This window comes from Panthera leo, chromosome D1 (assembly GCF_018350215.1).
Source record: "Panthera leo isolate Ple1 chromosome D1, P.leo_Ple1_pat1.1, whole genome shotgun sequence".
Lineage (NCBI taxonomy): Eukaryota > Metazoa > Chordata > Mammalia > Carnivora > Felidae > Panthera > Panthera leo.
Window position 1 is genome coordinate 104,810,459 of NC_056688.1, and position 17,866 is coordinate 104,828,324.

The 17,866-nt window shown below is 57.3% G+C and overlaps 1 protein-coding gene across 1 annotated transcript; it reads left to right on the forward strand.

Moving 5' to 3' along the window:
• The first annotated feature begins 3,229 nt into the window (after positions 1-3,229).
• MS4A10 (membrane spanning 4-domains A10) lies at positions 3,230-13,253 on the forward strand. The gene is made up of 7 exons (XM_042907220.1): positions 3,230-3,265; positions 6,680-6,898; positions 7,369-7,488; positions 7,999-8,055; positions 9,683-9,814; positions 11,006-11,116; positions 12,926-13,253. The coding sequence occupies exons 1-7, from the start codon at positions 3,230-3,232 to the stop codon at positions 13,028-13,030; spliced, it is 780 nt and encodes a 259-aa protein (XP_042763154.1). The 3' UTR covers positions 13,031-13,253.
• The last annotated feature ends 4,613 nt before the right edge of the window (positions 13,254-17,866 follow it).

Here is a 17,866-nt window from a genome sequence, read left to right on the forward strand (position 1 = left end):
GACGTCTCTGCCCTCGTGGCGCTTACGTTGGCTTCCAAATCTGCCTCCCACTCAGACCTCTCCTGTGAGCCAGCTCCAGCATTGGCTTTCCTCCCACTGACAAGGAATTTGCAGCCTCTGTTCCAGCTCAAACCATTTTCCCTCCTGGGTCCCCTGTGTCAGTCAGTGCCCAAGGCAGAATCTGAGAGCCAACTTGGTCCCCGCACACTCATCCCCACGTATGATCACCCACGCGATTCTCCTGGCTCTTACCAACTCGGACCCCTCCCTCCAGCCTCCTCCCAGCACCTTTGGACCACTGTCATCTCTCACCCACATTGTGACATCCGTCAGCTGACCTTATAGCCTGTGTCCCCTGCTCTCAGCTGGCTCTGCCCATTTCTAGGCTAGATAACAGCCAGAGGGAATTTTCTAAGGCACAAAAGCCATGGGGTTACTGCCCTGCCACTTGGGGCTCTCCTTTGCCCTGAAGCTAAAGTCCAGGAGTCCCAGGGAGGTTTACAAAGCCCTGGAGACAGAGCCTGCTCCCCTCTCTTGTCTCTCCCCATCCTCCTCCGGCGCGTGACCCGCAGCCATACTGAACCTGGGAGACCCTTCTGCCTGGAGAGCAGTCCCTGCTGGCCCGCATTCTCCCATCTGTCCCACTGAGCTCCCACCCTCCTTCAGACCTCCGTGTAGATGCCACTTCCTCCAGGAAGCCTTCCCTATCCCCATCCTTCTCTCCCCCGTCTAGGTGAGGTAGCCTCTGCTGGGCTGTTCACACAGTCACACATCCAGGGTCACATCTCGTCCCCGCCAGGCAGCTGCCTGCCTCCCTGACCCTCTTCCCCGCTGGGCTGTATCGGTTTCCTGCAGCTGCTGTAACTAATTTCTACAAACTCAGTGTTTTCAACAACACATTCATCCTCTGGAGGTGAGGAGTCCTGAGGTCAAGGTTAATTGGCAAGGCCAAGTGCCTTCTGGAAGCTCTAGGGGAGAATCCGTTTTCCTTCCTTTTTCCAGCTTTCAGGGCCCTGTGGCAACCCTCGGTGGGTGACCCTGGCCTCCACCTTCAAAGCCAGTAGCCCTTCCGGTCGCTCTCACCGACTCAGCTCCTCCTGCCTCCCTCATGGAGGGCCCCTGTGATTATATGGGGTCCACCCGCTAGGCCAGAATGATGCCCCCTTCTCAGGACCCTTAACTCAATGGCATCTGCAAAGTCTTTCTACTGCAGGGGGTAACCAAGTCATAGGTTCCAGGATTAGGATGTGTACATTGCCAGGCGGGGCGGGGGGGGGGGGTCCCTATCCTGCCTGTCACGGCCCCCAAGCTCCTCAAGGGCAGGGCAGACTCCCCGCCCCTGCGGGACCTCCAGCCCAGAGCAGCGTGGCCGGCCCATCCTAAGCGCTCCTTAACGCTTCTGAGAGTGAGTCGGTTAACGCACGAGGGTGCGGGAAGGGGGGGGACGGGTGTCCCTGTGTGCGTGTGCGTCGCGTGTTGTTTGTGACTATGTGGCGAAGCAGAAACCTCTAACCCGGTGAAAAACCACAGCTTCCAGAAAAACATTCATCCCACAATCAAGGAACTAAAGGTGTGGGTGACGAATCGGTGCAAAGCGGGGACGCACAACACAGGAGGTCACGGGGCACCAACCAGCCTGCAGACGGTGGTGGGTGGGTGTCCCGACAGGAGAAATGGACCTTCCCGAGCCGCTGATGGCCCGGCCTCACCTCTCGCAGAAAGGCTGTCCAGTCCGGCAGGTCTGACAGGCGAGTGACCTTGCAGCAGGCGTGACGGCTGGGTGTGAGGGACCCCTGGGAGCGCACGGTGACTCTGATACTCATACACAGCCCCTGACACGGGGCAGGCACCGCTGGAAGCATTTTAATATTCTAACTCGTTGAACCCTCCAGCAACGCCTTCCAGAGGTATTGTGATCCCCACTTTGCAGAGGGAAAAACTGAGGCCCAGAGAGGTCAGATAATTCACCCGAGCTCTCACGGCTACAAAGTGGTAGAATCAGAGGTAACAAGACGCTCCTGACACGATCGGAGAAACCGGAACACTGACCAGACGTTTGACGCTCAGTAGGTAGCAAGGGCTGGGCCAGAGGAGCTCTCTCTGTGCCGCACGGGAGTCGTCGCAAAACCGTACGGCCCAGGGCTCCGCAGGGTCACCGCGCTGAGCTTCAGTGCAGCCCGCTGGGCACCAAAACCTCACATGCCTTGATTGTTTAGTTGTGACACAGGATCGTCGTCTTTTTAAATATTTTTTAGTGTTGCGGATTCTGTGTCTCTCTCTCTCTCTGCTCCTGCCCTGCTTGCATTCTGTCTCTGTCTCTCAAAAAGTGAATAAATGTTAAAAATATATATATATATTTTTAAAAAAAACGGGGGGGGGGGGACGCCTGGGTGGCTCAGTCAGTTGGGCGTCCGACTTCGGCTCAGGTCATGATCTCACATTTCGTGAGTTTGAGCCCCACGTCGGGCTCTGTGCCGACAGCTCGGAGCCTGGCACCCCGGGATCATAATCTTTTTAAAGAGTCCTTATCTTTCAGAGATAAATCCTGCCATGTTTACACGTGCAGCTGTGGGACCCCAGAGCACTGCTTCCCCGTGGGGAGGAGTGGGGGCAGATAGACAAGGTCAGCTACAAGCCCATGACCACTGCAACCCAGGCAATGGTATGTGGGCGTTCACTGGACCATTTTCTCTACTTTTGGAAATGTCTGAAATTTTCCAAAGCTGGAAAGTTGTTTTTTTTTTTAACTTTGTTTATTTATTTATGGGGGGGGGGGGGCAGAGAGAGAGGGAGAGAAAAGAATCCCAAGCAGGTTCTGCACGGTCAGCGCACAGCCGAATGAGGGACTTGAATGCACCAGCCATGAGATCATGACCTGAGCCGAAATCAAGAGTCAGGCACCTAAGCGACTGAGCCACCCAGGCCCCCAGAAAGATATTTTAAAAGGCTCAACCGTGACTCTATGAAGATTTACAATCTTCTTCACCCCATCTGTCCCGCATTGTAAACAGGTTGATTTGCCGAAGGAAATTTGCAGCTGTAAAGAGGGTGCAAGGATTTCTACCTGCCTGGGTTTGGGGGGTGGGGAAGATGCTGACAGCTCACAGGCTGCTGGGCATGAAGCAGAAGGCGGGGCCAGGAGGGAAAGATCCAAAGTCTAATGTCATAAAAATGTTCTGATCTTCTGGCATTGTCTCTGTGGGGCTGAGTCGGATCCAGAGGGCAGAGCATGGCCGGAAGCTCCCAGTGGAGGTCCCAGGGCCAGGTGAGTGGTCCCCTACAGCAGGAATAAGAAGGGGAGTGCCTTCAGTCAGATTCTATAGAGGCAGAGCCTGAGACAAGGATTTTGTGCGACTGGTTCATGAGGGAGTGCTCTGGGGAGAAGAGCAAAAAGCAGGACGGGCAGGTGAAACAATCCAGGGACAGATGCGGTTTCAGCTGATCACTGGCTTCAGCCTGATCCCACGCCAGGGGTGCTTGGGAGCACAGGCTTGGTCCTGCCCTGAGGCAAAGGGACTGTCCTCTTACACCCCGTGCCAGCCAGTCATTGACTGCAGATTGGGGAAGGGGTGTAACTAAACTCCCAGAAGGGAGCAGTTAGGAGCACTTAGCACCAGCGATTAGAGCCGCTGGCAATGGGTGCCCCACCCCCCGGTAAATGGGGAGCGGGGGGCACCAACAGCATCTGCCCCAAGGAGGAACCCACTGCCTAGAACCCATCTGCCACCAGTCATTGACCATTAGAGGTGGGAAGGGCTGTAGCTGTTTCCATTCCAATCCCAGAAACTCTCTCTCTCTCTCTCTCTCTCTCACACACACACACACACACACACACACACACAAATTATGAGAAAACAGAGCCCCAAAGAGGGGAATGGATTTACCCAAGACCACACAGGGCCAGTACTAGAATCCAGGCCTCCTGACTCCACCCTAGAGTGGAGGCCTCCATTTCCTGCTGGCCCCTGGGCTCCTTGCTGGGGACTGTCCCCTTATACCAGCATGCTGTCCTGAAACACTAGGGGAAGCTGGCTTCCAGGAGCTGAAGGAACAAAGGGTACCTGGGCCCTGGCTGGCTTTCCTGGAACCTCCAGGTTGGCTGGGCCTTCGGGGCCTCAGCTGGCTGCGGGACAGGGGAGGGACCAAGGCCATCGCCCCCCTGGGTCTCTGGCTGCCCCCCACCCCCACCCCAATCAGCCCATCTCCACCCAAGCAGCTCTGTACCAGGTTCTGGAGGAATGGGACATGGGGCGGGGGGCGGGGGCCGGGGGCGCGGAGAGCGGGGGCAATAGTGTGTAAGCCCTCTAAGGGCTCGTAGCCCACACCCTCCTCAGAAAGTGGGAACCTCACAGCAGACAGACTGTCCCTCTGGTTCCCCCAAGTCCCGCCCTCAGCACCCCTCCCTCCCGGTAGCAGGACATCCCCGCAGCAGACCCCTGTCCCGAGAGAGAGTTGTTTGAAATTGGAAGTGGCACCTAGGGATCGCAGTCCAATCCCCACCCCGACCACACACGATATGGGCAGGAGAAATCCAAAGCAGGGGCAAAGAAGGCCAAAATCCCCTAGAACCAAATGTTTGCCAGTTTAAGGCCTCTCGGCCCAAAAGCGTTCCACACAGAACAACTGTAGGGTCCATGGACTATGAGAAAAAAGGTTCCACGGCCAATTCAGTGTGGGAAATGTCCTTAGTGTTAAAATCGGGTGCTCCCCTACAAGAATTCTCAGGCCCTCCGCTCTGCTAAAGAGGGCGAAGTCGATAACCAGGATTTCCCAGAATTTCCCTTCTGCTCCTTTTCTGTCCTTGTCTGTGTTCCATGGAATACATCTTGAGAAGGGTTACTCTGCTTCCCTGAACACAACCCCCAAGTGGATATTTGAACCCTTCCCACTGCCACATTCTGGAAAGCGAAAGCCCAGGTACGAGGCGCAACTCCGGGGACCGAGGTCTCACGATCTCCCCGGACAACCCAGTCCGGCCGGGGCATCTTCCTTCTTTCTTGCTCCCCAGTGGCATCCAGGCTCAGCTCTAAGTCCCGCCTTCCCCTGGTACACCAGAGAAGTCTAATCGCAGTGGGTGGCTGACTGGATAGGCCTCTGCCACCTGCTGCGCCCCCCACCCCGTGCCCCCACCGGTCCAGCTGGCTCTGTCAGAGGGGCTCTGCCTGAAATGCCGGGAATCGAGAGAACAAATCCCCAGGCGTAGCTGGGTCAGGTCACTGAAGAGTCACATCATGATGTCGTGCATCATGGTGAATCTGGGCTCAGCTGCTGGGACCCCCAGCCTCTCCACTGAATCGGGAACCAGACCAAAGGAGACATTTGTCAGAGGGCCCAGCAGCCTGGGCAGAGCAGTGGCATCCAACCACAGAGACCCAAACCTCAGGCGCTTTCTTGCTGTGTGACTTCGGCCAAGGCCTCGGACCTCCCCGAGGCTTCGTGTCTTCGTTTACAGAATGGAGCCAACTTCCCGGGGACTGAGGCACGTCACGTAGCATGGAGCCCGTGCCCCTTGTCTGGCCCTTTGGCCCTTGGACACGGTCCCTTCCTTTCCTCCCCGTCTGGAATTTAGCTATCCGGGCCCCTTGTCCGTCCCAGCCTCCCCAAAGCTCTTTCCCCCTCCTGCTTTCCGCACCCCCACGGCAGGAAACCTGCAAAAATGGGGGTGCTCAAGCAGCACCTCCTGAACTCATTCAGTTGGGATTAAAATTGAGAATTAAAATCAAGGGGAAGGCGCCCCCCCCCTTTCTTTTTACCAAAAAAGAGTAAGAACGGTCCACTTCCCTTACTTGTGAGTCCCCTCCCCGTGGACAACCGTCTCCTACCTCGATTTCCATAAACTGGCTCCCCTCCCCTCCGCACCCCACCTCACTTCCGTTCTCCTGGGAAAGACCAGCTTTTCTCACTAAGTCCCCAGGCAGCCCCCAAGCCCCACGTGCCCCAGCATCCATCAGTATACAACATCGTGACCGGGATCCTCAGCAAGTGGTGATTTCAGTCCCCCGCAAGGTTTTCCCTCAACCTCTCTCTCACGCCTCTTAAAACATCCAGAACGTTTCCTTTCATTCACTGAGGCAACAGTGTGTAAAGCATTTAAGCGCACGCACTCGGGAGCCAGTCTGCCAGGCTTTGAGTCCCAGTCCAGTCATTTCCTGACTGTGTGACCTTGGGCAAGTGGCTTAACCTCTCTGGGCCTCATCTGCAACATGGAAACAAGCCACAGGACTTCCCCAGAGGTTTGGGACAAGGATAACATCGGATAATGCATGTAAAGTGCTTATCCCACTGCCAAGAATGGAGAAAATGTTTGTAAATGTTGACTCACTGTTAAATATTGACTTCCTGGCTCAGCAGAAGTTTCCTTCCATCCTCTTTCCCATCGAGAGGAACCACCATCGCCAGTTTGGATGTGTTCTGTCTTGCAATGGCTGGGAAGTTTGACCCTTTCTTCTGCCCCAGAAGGAGCGGTGTCCCTGCAGTGCCACAGAGGCTATAAGCGGCCGGTCCTCCCCATTCCCAGAAGCCAGGTTATTCCAGGTCAAACCAAGTTCAGGGGTTACTGAGCAGGGCAGACTGTTCTGGAAGGCCCTGACCCGGAGAACAGAGGTGACACTGAGTCTGACCAGACATAAGCCCCAGAAATGAGATGCGTTCTGCCCCAGCCTCTCTCCCTCCTCCGCAGCTAAGGTCCTTGGCCCAAGTCCTGGCAGCAGAAGGCTACGGAGTGGCCACAATTATTCCCGGAACGGAAGTGAGGGGGCTCCCGCCACAGCAGGCCCCCAGCCCAGCCTGGCCCGGCCAGAGATACCTGCCCCGGGAGCTGAGCCCACCGGGCTTCCTGCCTCCAGCCTGGCACCAGCAGAAGCCCAGGAAGAGGAGCAGCCTTCTCAAGGAGCTGGGCGTGAGTGCCCACTTCCTGGGGCCCTGGAAGTCGGGGAGGGGGACACCCGGGGAGCCCCGAGGAGGGAGGGAGAGAGGAGAGCCTCCAGCTGGCCTCCTTCACACTCCTGCTCGGATTGAAAACTGAAAACGCCACCGAGGGGTGGGAGAGACTGTCTACACCTGCACCAGCACTGGCTCCGTGTCACTCACAGCAAGTCCTCAACAGAAGTCTCTCCCCTTCCCTTCTCTTCCGTCCCCTCCCCCCGCCCCCCTGCCCCACCCCCCCCCACCCTGCCCTGGGAGGCCCCAGCAGCACCACAGGCGGAGGGAGAATTACTGGATTCCCAGCCGCCTCTCCAAGGGGCCAGTCCTTCCCCGTAGACCCACCAGGATCCCTTAGAAGGTGGGCAGTGGGCTGGGATCAGCCAGCTGGCACAGGGCACCAGCGGGTCCCCCCAGCAGTGGCTGCCTGTTCCCTCCCGCCCCCAGGCCTTCCATGTTGTCATCGCTCTGCTGCACTTGTTCTTTGGGGCTTACCTGGTGTCTACTGTCACGGATCTTCACCTGGTGGTGCTGAAGTCTTGGTATCCGTTCTGGGGGGCTGCCTCTGTGAGTAGGTACCAAAACACGGGCCGGATGTGGGGGTCCGTGGGCAGGCCTGGGGGACCCCGGCATTGGGGGCTGGACGTAGGTGGGTCAGAATGAGCTACTGGGGGGGGGGAGCGCGTGCCCCCCCCTTTCTCCAGCCTCCCTGCCTCTGCTTCTGTCCTCTTGGCCCCTCCCAGGAGGCCCCTTCAGGCCTGCATCCCAGGGGAGCACTCCCGGGCTGTCTGCACACTCCCCTAACCCGACACGCGCATCGGCAGGAGGGCGAGCACGAGCTGGGGACTTGGGAGGGGTCGGGAGGCGCCGGGCACAGCTGCATCCCCGGTGTGGGGGCTCGGGTGCACAGGGGAGACCAGCATGGCCAGGGCAGGCCCAGGATGGGCCACGTGGTGGGCAGGGGGAGCTCCTTGCCACCAGAGCTCGGCTTTCTCAGAGAGTAGCCAGAAGAGAGCGAATTTGTGGGTTTCAGGGGACCCCGACCTCCCTCATGACTGTTGCCAATCTGGCCTGCAGTTTCTCATTTCAGGGATCTTGGTGATAACGACGGACATGGTCTTGAAGACTTATCTGGTGAGTGGAAACAGTGAGGTCACTCCCTCCCGTCCCAGTCCCCAGTCCTCCCCGGGTCAGCTCTGTGAAGGGCGTCCGTGTGGAGTGCAGATTCGGGAAACCGTTCTCTGGGATTCGCTGGGAGCAGGCACGAGTCTTCCCGACAGCAGAAGGGGCCCCGGGGCCCCGAGGTCTGCCCCTCCCCCACTGCCCTTCCTGGGCCCCAGTTCTGTCCTCACGTCCGGCCCGTCTGGCCTCGTGTCTGCACACCGCGGCCCGACCCGTTGTTCCGCGGTGCAAGTCTGACCCCACCCCTCCGTGGCCGTCCACCTCCTTGGTGCCCAGGAGCCCCTGCTTGCCCCCAATAGCAGCAACTCCACGAGGCCTGCGGGCCCTGGCCCGCCTTCTATCTGCTTCTCATCTCTCAGAGACACCACCGGCCAGACAGGACTCTGTCCTCCTCTGTGCCGCCCTGTCCGCGGCCTGAGAACTTTGCCCGCTCCGGGTGGCACATTCTCGCCCCGCTTTGGCTCACTCCTGATCATTCTTCAAAACTCAGCCTCCGTGCCCCGTCCTCCTGGTAGTCCTTCCCCACCTGCTATGGCTGGCTTCTGTATCCCCACAGCTTGTTGGACTTACCTGTCTTCTCATCTCTCTGCGGTACACTAAGCCGTGGGGTGTCTGAGCACCTTTCTAGCACAGGTGGGCTGGAGCAGCCCGGGGTGGCCCGAGTGGGCCCAGAGTAAACACCGACACAAGACTGGCCAGATGGATGGACATCGGTGACAGAAGGACCCTTCCTACCCTCTCGTACCTCATGGCCACAGCCCACCTTCTGCCCCACACGCCCTGGCCTGGCCCACATTTGTGCCCTTCCGGCTGGGCTGGGCTGGGGCCATCCCCCTGCCTTCTCAAGAGGCATAGATAACAGGGCAGCGTGGTGCCATTTACCCACAGAGGCAGGGGATGCATGGCAAAAACCTGCCATTCCTCTTGGGCTGGGCCCCTTTCGGAACCAGAAGGCTCCCCCTTCCTACACCTGGGCAGAGGGAGGCTTTACTGCAGGGACGTCCGTCCTGGTACAGGTTGGAGTTTCCATATGTTCACACTCTGTCCATTACAAGGGTCTGCTCTTGATAAGAGGCTCTTGGAATCGTGTTCAACCCAAGACGGTGAGGCATGGGGACATTTCAGGGACTGTGCCGGGTGGGGAAGGAGGCAGACCCAGAGTGTGTGAGTGTGGGGCACCGTTGGGGCTCCTCCTGCTCTAGCCTATGGAGCGGGGAGGATGGGTAAGGGGCCATTTGGACGTCCAGTGCCCTGACCAGGCGACACATTTGATGCCGGGATGGTCAAAACCAGCTTTGAGAGGGAGACAGTGGTGGGAACATCCCTCTTCGGTACAAAGTCTGTGGGTCGGGAAGCAGCCCTTGGGTTCCCCCAATCCTGTCCCATAGAAGGTGAAAGCCACCTGGGGCCTCCCCGGTGGTCAGCTATCTCAGAAAGTCACATTTAAATGAGGAACCTCGGGTCCAGAGACAGGCAGAGTCTTTCCTGAGGCCACAGAGCAAGCACCTGGCAGGCCTAGACACGGGGCCGAGATCTGGGTCTCTAACTTTCGGGCGACGGTTGTGACTTTTGCTTGTAGAGGATACTTTGCCTGACAGCACACGGCGTCAGCTTCTTCTGCGTGCTAGCGGGCCTCTTTGTCATTGCCAAAGATCTCTTTCTGGAGAGGACGTTTGATTTCCCGATCTGGACCCCGTACCCCAACAGCACAGTGAGTGCCCCGCCCCCGAGGGTCCCCTGACTCCCAGGAAGGTGCGGCCTTGGGCTTGGCCAGGAGGATGCTTCTGGCTCTCAGGAAGCCTTCCAGAGCCCAGGCACCAGAGCTGAAGCCCTCAGCCAATCTGTTCCCACCCCGTCCCTCCTGAGGCACGGGGCAAAGGGGGATGCTGGCTCCTCACTGGTCAGCGTCAGGGAGCTGCGGGAGGCCTCGGGTCACTGAGTCCGAGCCCACTGTTGCAGGTAGGGGACCTGAGGCCCAGAAGGGAGAGGGGCCCATGTGAGGCTGAGCAGCAAATTCAGGACCCCCTTCTAGAACGGCCAATTCCCTGGTCAAGGCTCTGTAAACGACATAGCCCCCCAGTGACCCCACTATGGGTGAGCCTCTCAGCAGCCCTGCAGAGCAGGCTGAGTCTACTTCATTACCCCCGTTTTAAGGGAGTGAACACTGAGGTCCAGAGAGGTTAAATTCGTAGACCGAGGCCACACAGCAAGTGTCAGGGGTGCAGCGAGGCCTCAAACCTGGGCCTACAACTCGGAGCCCAGGGCCCTTTCAGCACAGCGTGGGGCCCCTGGAGCAGAAGGTGGGCCCGACACTGCACGTGGTGGCTGCTGGCCTCTGGGCCAGGTCCCTGACCACGGTGGTGGGGGGCTGTTCCTTATCGAGCTCCCCCATGCACACGCATGTGCAGGCACACAGGCAGGCCTACTCACACACACACACACACACACACACACACACACACACTCCCCATCCACACGCTCGTGCCCTGTGAGATGTCCCAGCTGCTTGGTGGTCCTAAGCCCAGCTCCCCCCCAACAATAAAAGGCGCTCCTTCTCTCTGAGCCTCAGTGTCCCCATCTAAGTGGGGCTGGATGAGATGGCACTTAAGGCCACCTGCGGTGCCACCAGAGGCCCACAAGATTCTCCAGCCCTCCAACATCAGACAAATAAATGCTCGCTGAGGACCCACGGGTGCCTGGAGGTGGGCGTAGAGCAGCGCCTAAGAAGGACCCTGTCCCGGCCCCGTGGAGCACCCCCCCCCCTGCCCTCCCCCAGGCACACCTGGCGGCGGAAGCCCTTGCTGCCCCCTGTTGGCTGGGTCTGACCCCGCCTGCACCAGCCTGAGGGGTGCAGATACCCAGGAGGCCTCTCTCCGGCTCCCTCTCCCCCCCTCCCCTCCAGGTCCACATCCAGAGGCTGGAGCTGGCTCTGCTCTGCTTCTCCTTCCTGGAGTTCTTCCTGCTGAGCTACACGGCCGTCACAGTCTGCAGGGCTGGCCGCCGGCCTGCAAAGGTGAGGCCCTCCACAGACGGGTGGGGACGCGAGGTTCGGGAAGGGGAGGGGGCAGGCAGGGGTGTTGCTGAGCATTTACTCAGTGGGGGCCACAGACAGAGGCGGGACCACAGTCCAGCCGGGGAGACAAGTCAGGGGGGAGCAAAGGCTGACTGAAGGTGAAAATTGCAGAGTCACTGAAGAGAAAACATCTGTGGGCCAGGGAGCTGTCACAGGGAGATGGCTGGAGGCTGAGCGGGATCCCGACTTGCAGGCAGGGTGGGAGCAGGGGCCTCCAGCAGAGAGAATGTCATGGACACTGGCTTGGGGCCAGGAAGGGGAAGGCCAGGAGAGCTATAGCATGTTGTGGGGTTTGGCTGTGGAGGGAGTAACTGAGGTGGGATGGGGGGGTGGTCCTAGGAGACTGAGCATTTCAAGCTACAGGCAATCCCGTTATGAGCACTTTAGAAAAACATGACTTGAAGATTAAACGTACACACACACACACACACACACACACACACAACCAAAAACCCATACCGTGATTTAGCTTAATCTTCTCAACAGCCCTTGGAGGTAGGTAGTTACTTCCCCATTCTTAAGATCAATAAACTGAGGCTTAGAGAGTTTCCTTCACTTCCTAAGGTCAGTCAGCCCGTAAGGAAATCCAGGAATCAGTCTGAGGTGTGTCCACCCCATGGCCAAGTGCTGGTCTGCCTGGGGTTGTGGGGGGGGGCGGGGACGGCAGAACGGCAGGCTGGGGCCAGGTACATTCTGGAATAGATTAGCTTCGCCCCACGCCGGTGACCCTGACCCTGACCAGAGGTGATTTTCCTAGGCCCATTTCTTTAAAGGAAAAAAGTTCCCATTATAATCTGAACTTTCCGAACACTAAAAACATGTGATCCCGGCGATCCTTCGAGTTCGACACTCGGAGCGTTTTCGCATTAGTGCCATCCGTTTTTGGGGTTTTCACCTGGCACAGATAGGATCGTGTGGCCCTGAGCTTTACCAAACCCCCTCCGGTTGTCCCAGTTACTGCCTGGCTGGCTGGCAGGAAGTCTTCTCGTTAAGACATCAGAGAGCTGGAAGGGGCCTTGAGTCACTGAGGCCAACCCGCCCTACAGGATGGGGACACTGAGGCCCCCTCCCCAGCTGGGGGAATTCACAGTCACCGCTCCCGGATATCAGCATCTGCCATGTGCTGGGCACTGTGCTAAACACTGCAGGCGACTCTCTTGGTTGCCCATTGCCATGGCCACAAATTATCACTAATTCTGCTTACGCATATGGAAGAGGAAGCAGGAGGCTCAGCAGGGTTAAGTGACTCCCCACTGTCACACGCGGTGAGTGGCCAAGCTGGCCCTCCCCCACACGCCTCCGTGCCCTCCTCTGTCTGAGAGAATGGCTCCGGGCACAGGCTTTGCAGCACCCTCGTCACAAACGAGTGGTGAGGACAGGACAGCAGTCACCGGGGACATTGCCAGCGTGGCCCCTGGAACGTGTTCTGGCGAGGAGGGACCCTGGCAAATCAGCTGGTTCAGTCCCATCAGGGAAGCTGACAGGGCAAGTGATTTGCCTAAGGTCACCTGCACACGAGGAACAGGCTCAGAACCAGGGGCGAGTCCCCCTCTCCCTGCTCCCTCCTCGACCACAGGAAGGCGGAGAGAGGCACACACTGGCCTTCTGGAAGTCCCTCCGTCGTCTCTCAAGCCTCGGTTTCCCCATCTTTGGGGGAACCTTGAGCACATAAGCCCGTGGATAAGTGCTTTGTGAATGGCCACTCACTCCCCAACTGTAGCAGCAGGGACGGTGGCTTCTCTTTTGCAGGAAGGTGACTTATCCTTTGCTCCGGACACATCATCGTGGGGGCTCAGGGGGCCACCGATGAGTCCTCCACCAACCTATGAGGATGTGACTTGGCGTGACATGTAAGACGAGCCAGAGCAGAGGTGAGGAGGCCCTGGGCTCCCCAAACTGTCAGAATTCACCGGGTCCCTTCTCCCTGCACAGTTCCGAAGAGGCGGTTGCCAGAAAGGGGCAAACGGTGCTATTGCTAGAAATGTCTGCCCCGTGCTGGTGGCCGAGGTAGAGGCGGCCCCCATGCCCGCAGGCCCAGAAGGGACCCCCGGGCCCCACCCCCTGTAACATGTCAGTTCCTCAGCTGGACCAGAGCACGGCCAGGTCCTACCCACCCAGGAACAGACCCCAGCCCCCACTCCACCCCTCTACCCTCCCTGTCCGCTGCCCTCCAGTCACTGGCGGACACATGGGGAGCTCGTCCATGGGGGGGCCGTGGGGCGAGTCACAAGGGAGCCTCAGAGCCCAGGGAGGCCTGGCCTCCAGACTCAACCCTCCGTGAGGTCTCTGGGGGAGCGTGGGTCTGAATCCCTGGATCGGGGGTGGGCGCAGCCGGGGCCTCGAGTCGGATGGAAACGGGGCCCAGTTCTCCCCCACAAACGGTTAACGCATCTCCCTGCCTCCCTGGGCCTCAGTGTCTCCACCTGTACTCCGAGGGAGAGGTAGATGATGGGACCTGGGCCTCGAAGCTGGAAAGCTCAGAGATAGGAGTCAGGTTCGGGATTCCAGCTGTGATACCCAAGGCTGTGAGTGAGGCTTCAGGTCCCGGGTCCACACCGGCTGGCGCCGCGGAGTAAGCCAAGCGAGGGAGAACCGCCTTCTCCGTTCCTGAATGTAGCCTTCCCGGGACAGTCTGTGATTCCTGCGATTTCCGGACTGTATTCTATTCCCCTCATGTTTCCATAAAGTGATTTTTCTTCTCGCCGCGCATTATCGTCGAGGGGAACTTTGTGTCAGCAACACACAGGAAGCCGATACCTTTCCACAAAAAGAAGCAAAGCACAAAAATGATGGAAACGCTGCAAACATACGACGAAACTCGCTTGCCACCCCACGCGGTGATCTCAGCACCTGCTTCTCTGCCTCTTGCCACCCCGGCGTCCCTGAGGCTCCACAGACCCTGAGCCACCCCCTTGCCCTTCCTCTGCCTGGACTCTCTTCCCTGGAGAATCAGGCCCTCGCTCTGCCCAGTAGAGACGGGGCTTCTGACTCTGGGCCACAGCCCGTGTCATTTGCCCCTCCCATCAATCTGTGATGTAGGTTCTGTCACTATCCCCGTGACACGCAGGCTCGGAGATGTTAAACAGGCTTCCCGAAGGCACCCAGCTGGTAAGCAGTAGAGCCCAGATTCGGACCCGAGCACCCTGACTCCACGCTGACGGCGCCCAGATGTGGCGACAGGATGGCCCCTGCTCTCCAGGAGCGCTACTCTCACTGGTCAGATGAGACGTGCCCGTACGACAGCCACCACAGTCCACACGGCAAAGTCAGCCCTCAAAGTTCACAGGAACCCCGTCTTCCCAGATGGGTCGTTTGCCGTGTGGTAGCCCAGGTTTGCAGCTGTCCGGGATCGCAGTCCTACAAAACCCCAGGGTGCAGCGATGCCCTCGGGGTCCCCGAGCCTCGCACTGAATATTCCCGGGGTTCAAGGTTGTCTGAATTCTGTCGTCACTGCACTGAATATTCCCAGGGTTCAAGGTTGTCTGAATTCTGTCGTCACTGCACTGAATATTCCCAGGGTTCAAGGTTGTCTGAATTCTGTCGTCACTTCCCTTGTTGCCACTCCTGGCTGTCACCTCTGGTCTCAGTTAGTGACTTGCCGGTAACCTTTGGTCTCTGCTTGTGTTCTGCTGCTTCTGTGGGTCACAGCTGGCTTTGGAGCAGAATGTCAAGCGTAAGTCCCTGGCCTTGGACGGAGCATCAGAGGGCCCAAAGCCATGCCGATGTGTGGGACAAACGGTTAGGACAAAGAATCCGAAGAAAAGAACCTCAAAGCCTGGCTGTCTGGAGATCCCGGGTGCAAATTTCCGCTCGGGCGGTGGCTTCCTCTGTGACCTTGACCCGGCCCCATCCCCTTACAGGGCCTCAGTTTCCTCACCTGTAAAATGGGATGTTGTACTGGACCAGTGGTTTCATTTCAACCATTCTATGAAAAGGAGAGTAGAGCGACTCAACTGGGGTGTCAGGTTAGCACGCCTGCTTCCTCTTTCTCCATGTGTATCCGTCTCGGGCATGCACGTCCACACCCAGGCACCCTTGCATCTCCGTGTAAGCTTTTGTGTGGAACCATCCGGAAGTGGCAGACACCACGACCCTCCGTCCCCAGATTCTTCTGCCTGCATTTCTTCCTGAGAATGTGAGCATTCTGCATAATCACAATAGTATTATCACAGTAAGAACATTAAAGATGATTCCAGGGTGGGGCGCCTGGCTGGCTCAGTCAGTTAAGCATCCGACTCTTGACCTTGGCCCACGTCGCGGCCTCGCAGCTCGTGACTTTAGACACCACGTCGGGCTCTGCACTGGTGGCCAGGAGCCTGCTTGGAAATCTGTCTCTCCTTCTCTCTGTCCTTCCCCCTCTTGTTTTCTCTCTCTCTCTCCCTCCCTCTCTCTCTCTCTCTCTCTCTCACTCCCTTTCTCAAAATGAATAAATAAACATAATTTTTTTTTTCTTTTAATTCCAGGGCGCCTACGTGGCTCAGTCAGTTGAGCGTCTGACTTCGGGCCAGGTCGTGATCTCACGGTTTGTGGGTTCAAACCCCGCATCAGGCTCTCTGCTGTCAGCTCAGAGCCTGCTTCAGATCCTCTGTGCCCCCCCTCCCCTACCCCTCCCCCCTCTCAAAAATAAATAAACATTAAAAAAAATTGGGGGGGCGCCTGGGAGGCTCAGTCGGTTAAGCGTCTGACTTCGGCTCAGGTCATGATCTCGCGGTTCATGGGTTCAAGCCCCGCGTAGGGCTCTGTGCTAACAGCTCGGAGCCTGGAGCCTATTTCGGATTCTGTGACTCCCTCTCTCTCTGCCCCTCCCCTGCTCGTGTTCTGTTGTTCTCTGTCTCTCAATAATAAATAAATGTTAAAAAAAATTTTTTTTTTAATTTTTTTTTACAGAGACCCTGTCCATATTTGAATTCCCCCCATGGTGCCAAAAATGTCCTTTACTGTACTTCAGGTTAAACCTGGACCCAGTCAAGTTTCATGCATTATATTTGTCACATCACTTTTTTTTTTCATCTAGAACAATCCTCCCACGTTTTTCTCATGACAGGGGCTTTTTGAAAAGAACAGCTGTCTGTGGAGCGTCTGTTTTTTTCCTCACGGTGTCCTTCCCTTGCCCCCCATCCTCCCTTTTCTTGTCACCTGGCAGCGACCCGGAGGCCTGGGTCGATGCAGGGTGAACGTTGAACGTTGGGGAGAACTCCCCAGGGGTGGTGCGGGGCCTTCTCGCTGCGTCATGTCCCGAACCCGGGAACCTGCTTGTCCCTCAGTTAGTAATCCCGGGCATGGGGGTCACTGTCATAGCTCGCCACTGCCACTGTCATTTTTTTAACATTTTTTTTTAACGTTTATTCACTTTTTGAGAGACAGAGAGAGAGTATGAGCAGGGCAGGAGCAGAGAGAGAGAGGGAGACACAGAATCCGAAGCAGGCTTCAGGCTCCGAGCTGCCAGCCCAGAGCCCGAGGCGGGGCTCGAACCCACGAACCGTGAGATCATGACCTGAGCCGGAGTCGGACGCTTAACTGACGGAGCCACCCAGGCACCCCAACCACTGTCATTTTCTATACCTGCTTTTCCTACAGAGTTGTTGTTGTTGTTTTTAAGAAAGCAAAACAGCTCGCATCCCTTATCAGAGAGGAAAATGTCGAAGTTGGTCTTTCTGTAAGAGCTGAATGTCTAATATACAAAACTCTCAAATGTCGTAAACACTAACTCGACAGTCTTATATCGAGTACAGTGATGTAAACTCATTCTTTCTTCTTAAAATTTCTTCATTATCATATATACCATGTGTAAATGAAGAGAAATTGGAAATGCTCCCAAGGCTCATACGATTACCAAACCCTGAAAGGGATTCATGAGCCTAGCGGCCAGGGGGGAGGGGGGGGGCAGTGGCCTCGATGACCCTCAGGGCCTCAGCGAGCTCTAGAACTTTAGATTTCCGCGACAGTGAGCCAGCAGAAAAGGTGTCACGGCCCCACAGCTGGCCTCAAGATGCCGCTGCTTAGAGATGTCAGTTCAGTGGTCTTGGGGCAAATAAACCAGAGTGCTCTGTCCCCTGGGTCCCCATGGGGAGTGAGGCCTTCCCCTCCCCAGTGAGGACACCGCCGACCACCCCTGTGCCTGGGGAGGGACCAGCTTTGTGAGCGGTGGGTTCCTGAGAAATGAGCACACACAGAGTCGCGCATGTCCTGGTCAGGGCAGGGGAGATCACGGCGCTCAGGGGGGATAGAAAGTCACTGCAGTAAGAACTTCCTGTACCACTGACTCCTCATGGAACTGAGCCTCCATTTTCTCATCTGTAGAATGGGAATGGCGCTTCCTCCCCCCACCGAATGGTAGTGAGTGTCAGAGAAGACTGTGGATGTGAAAGTACCAACTCAGTGTTCCCCGAAGCATGAGACACGGGGGGGAACGGTGTGGGAGACAAGACCATGGTGATAAAGGACATCAGTGCACGTGTGGAGGGAGGAGTCCCCTTTTCAATCTCCTTCAATCTCTTGGATTTCTTTTGGGAGAAAGTCTCCGTTTGGGACTGCTGTGTCATTAACTAACACCAGCTAATGTCCCTTCACGGGGAGACAGCAGACCTCGGGCAGCGAGCATCATCGCATTGGAAAAAAAATTATAAAAAGGAAGTCCACCCGAAGAGGCCCGTTAAATCATGGTACAAGGCACAGAGAGATCCATAAAAA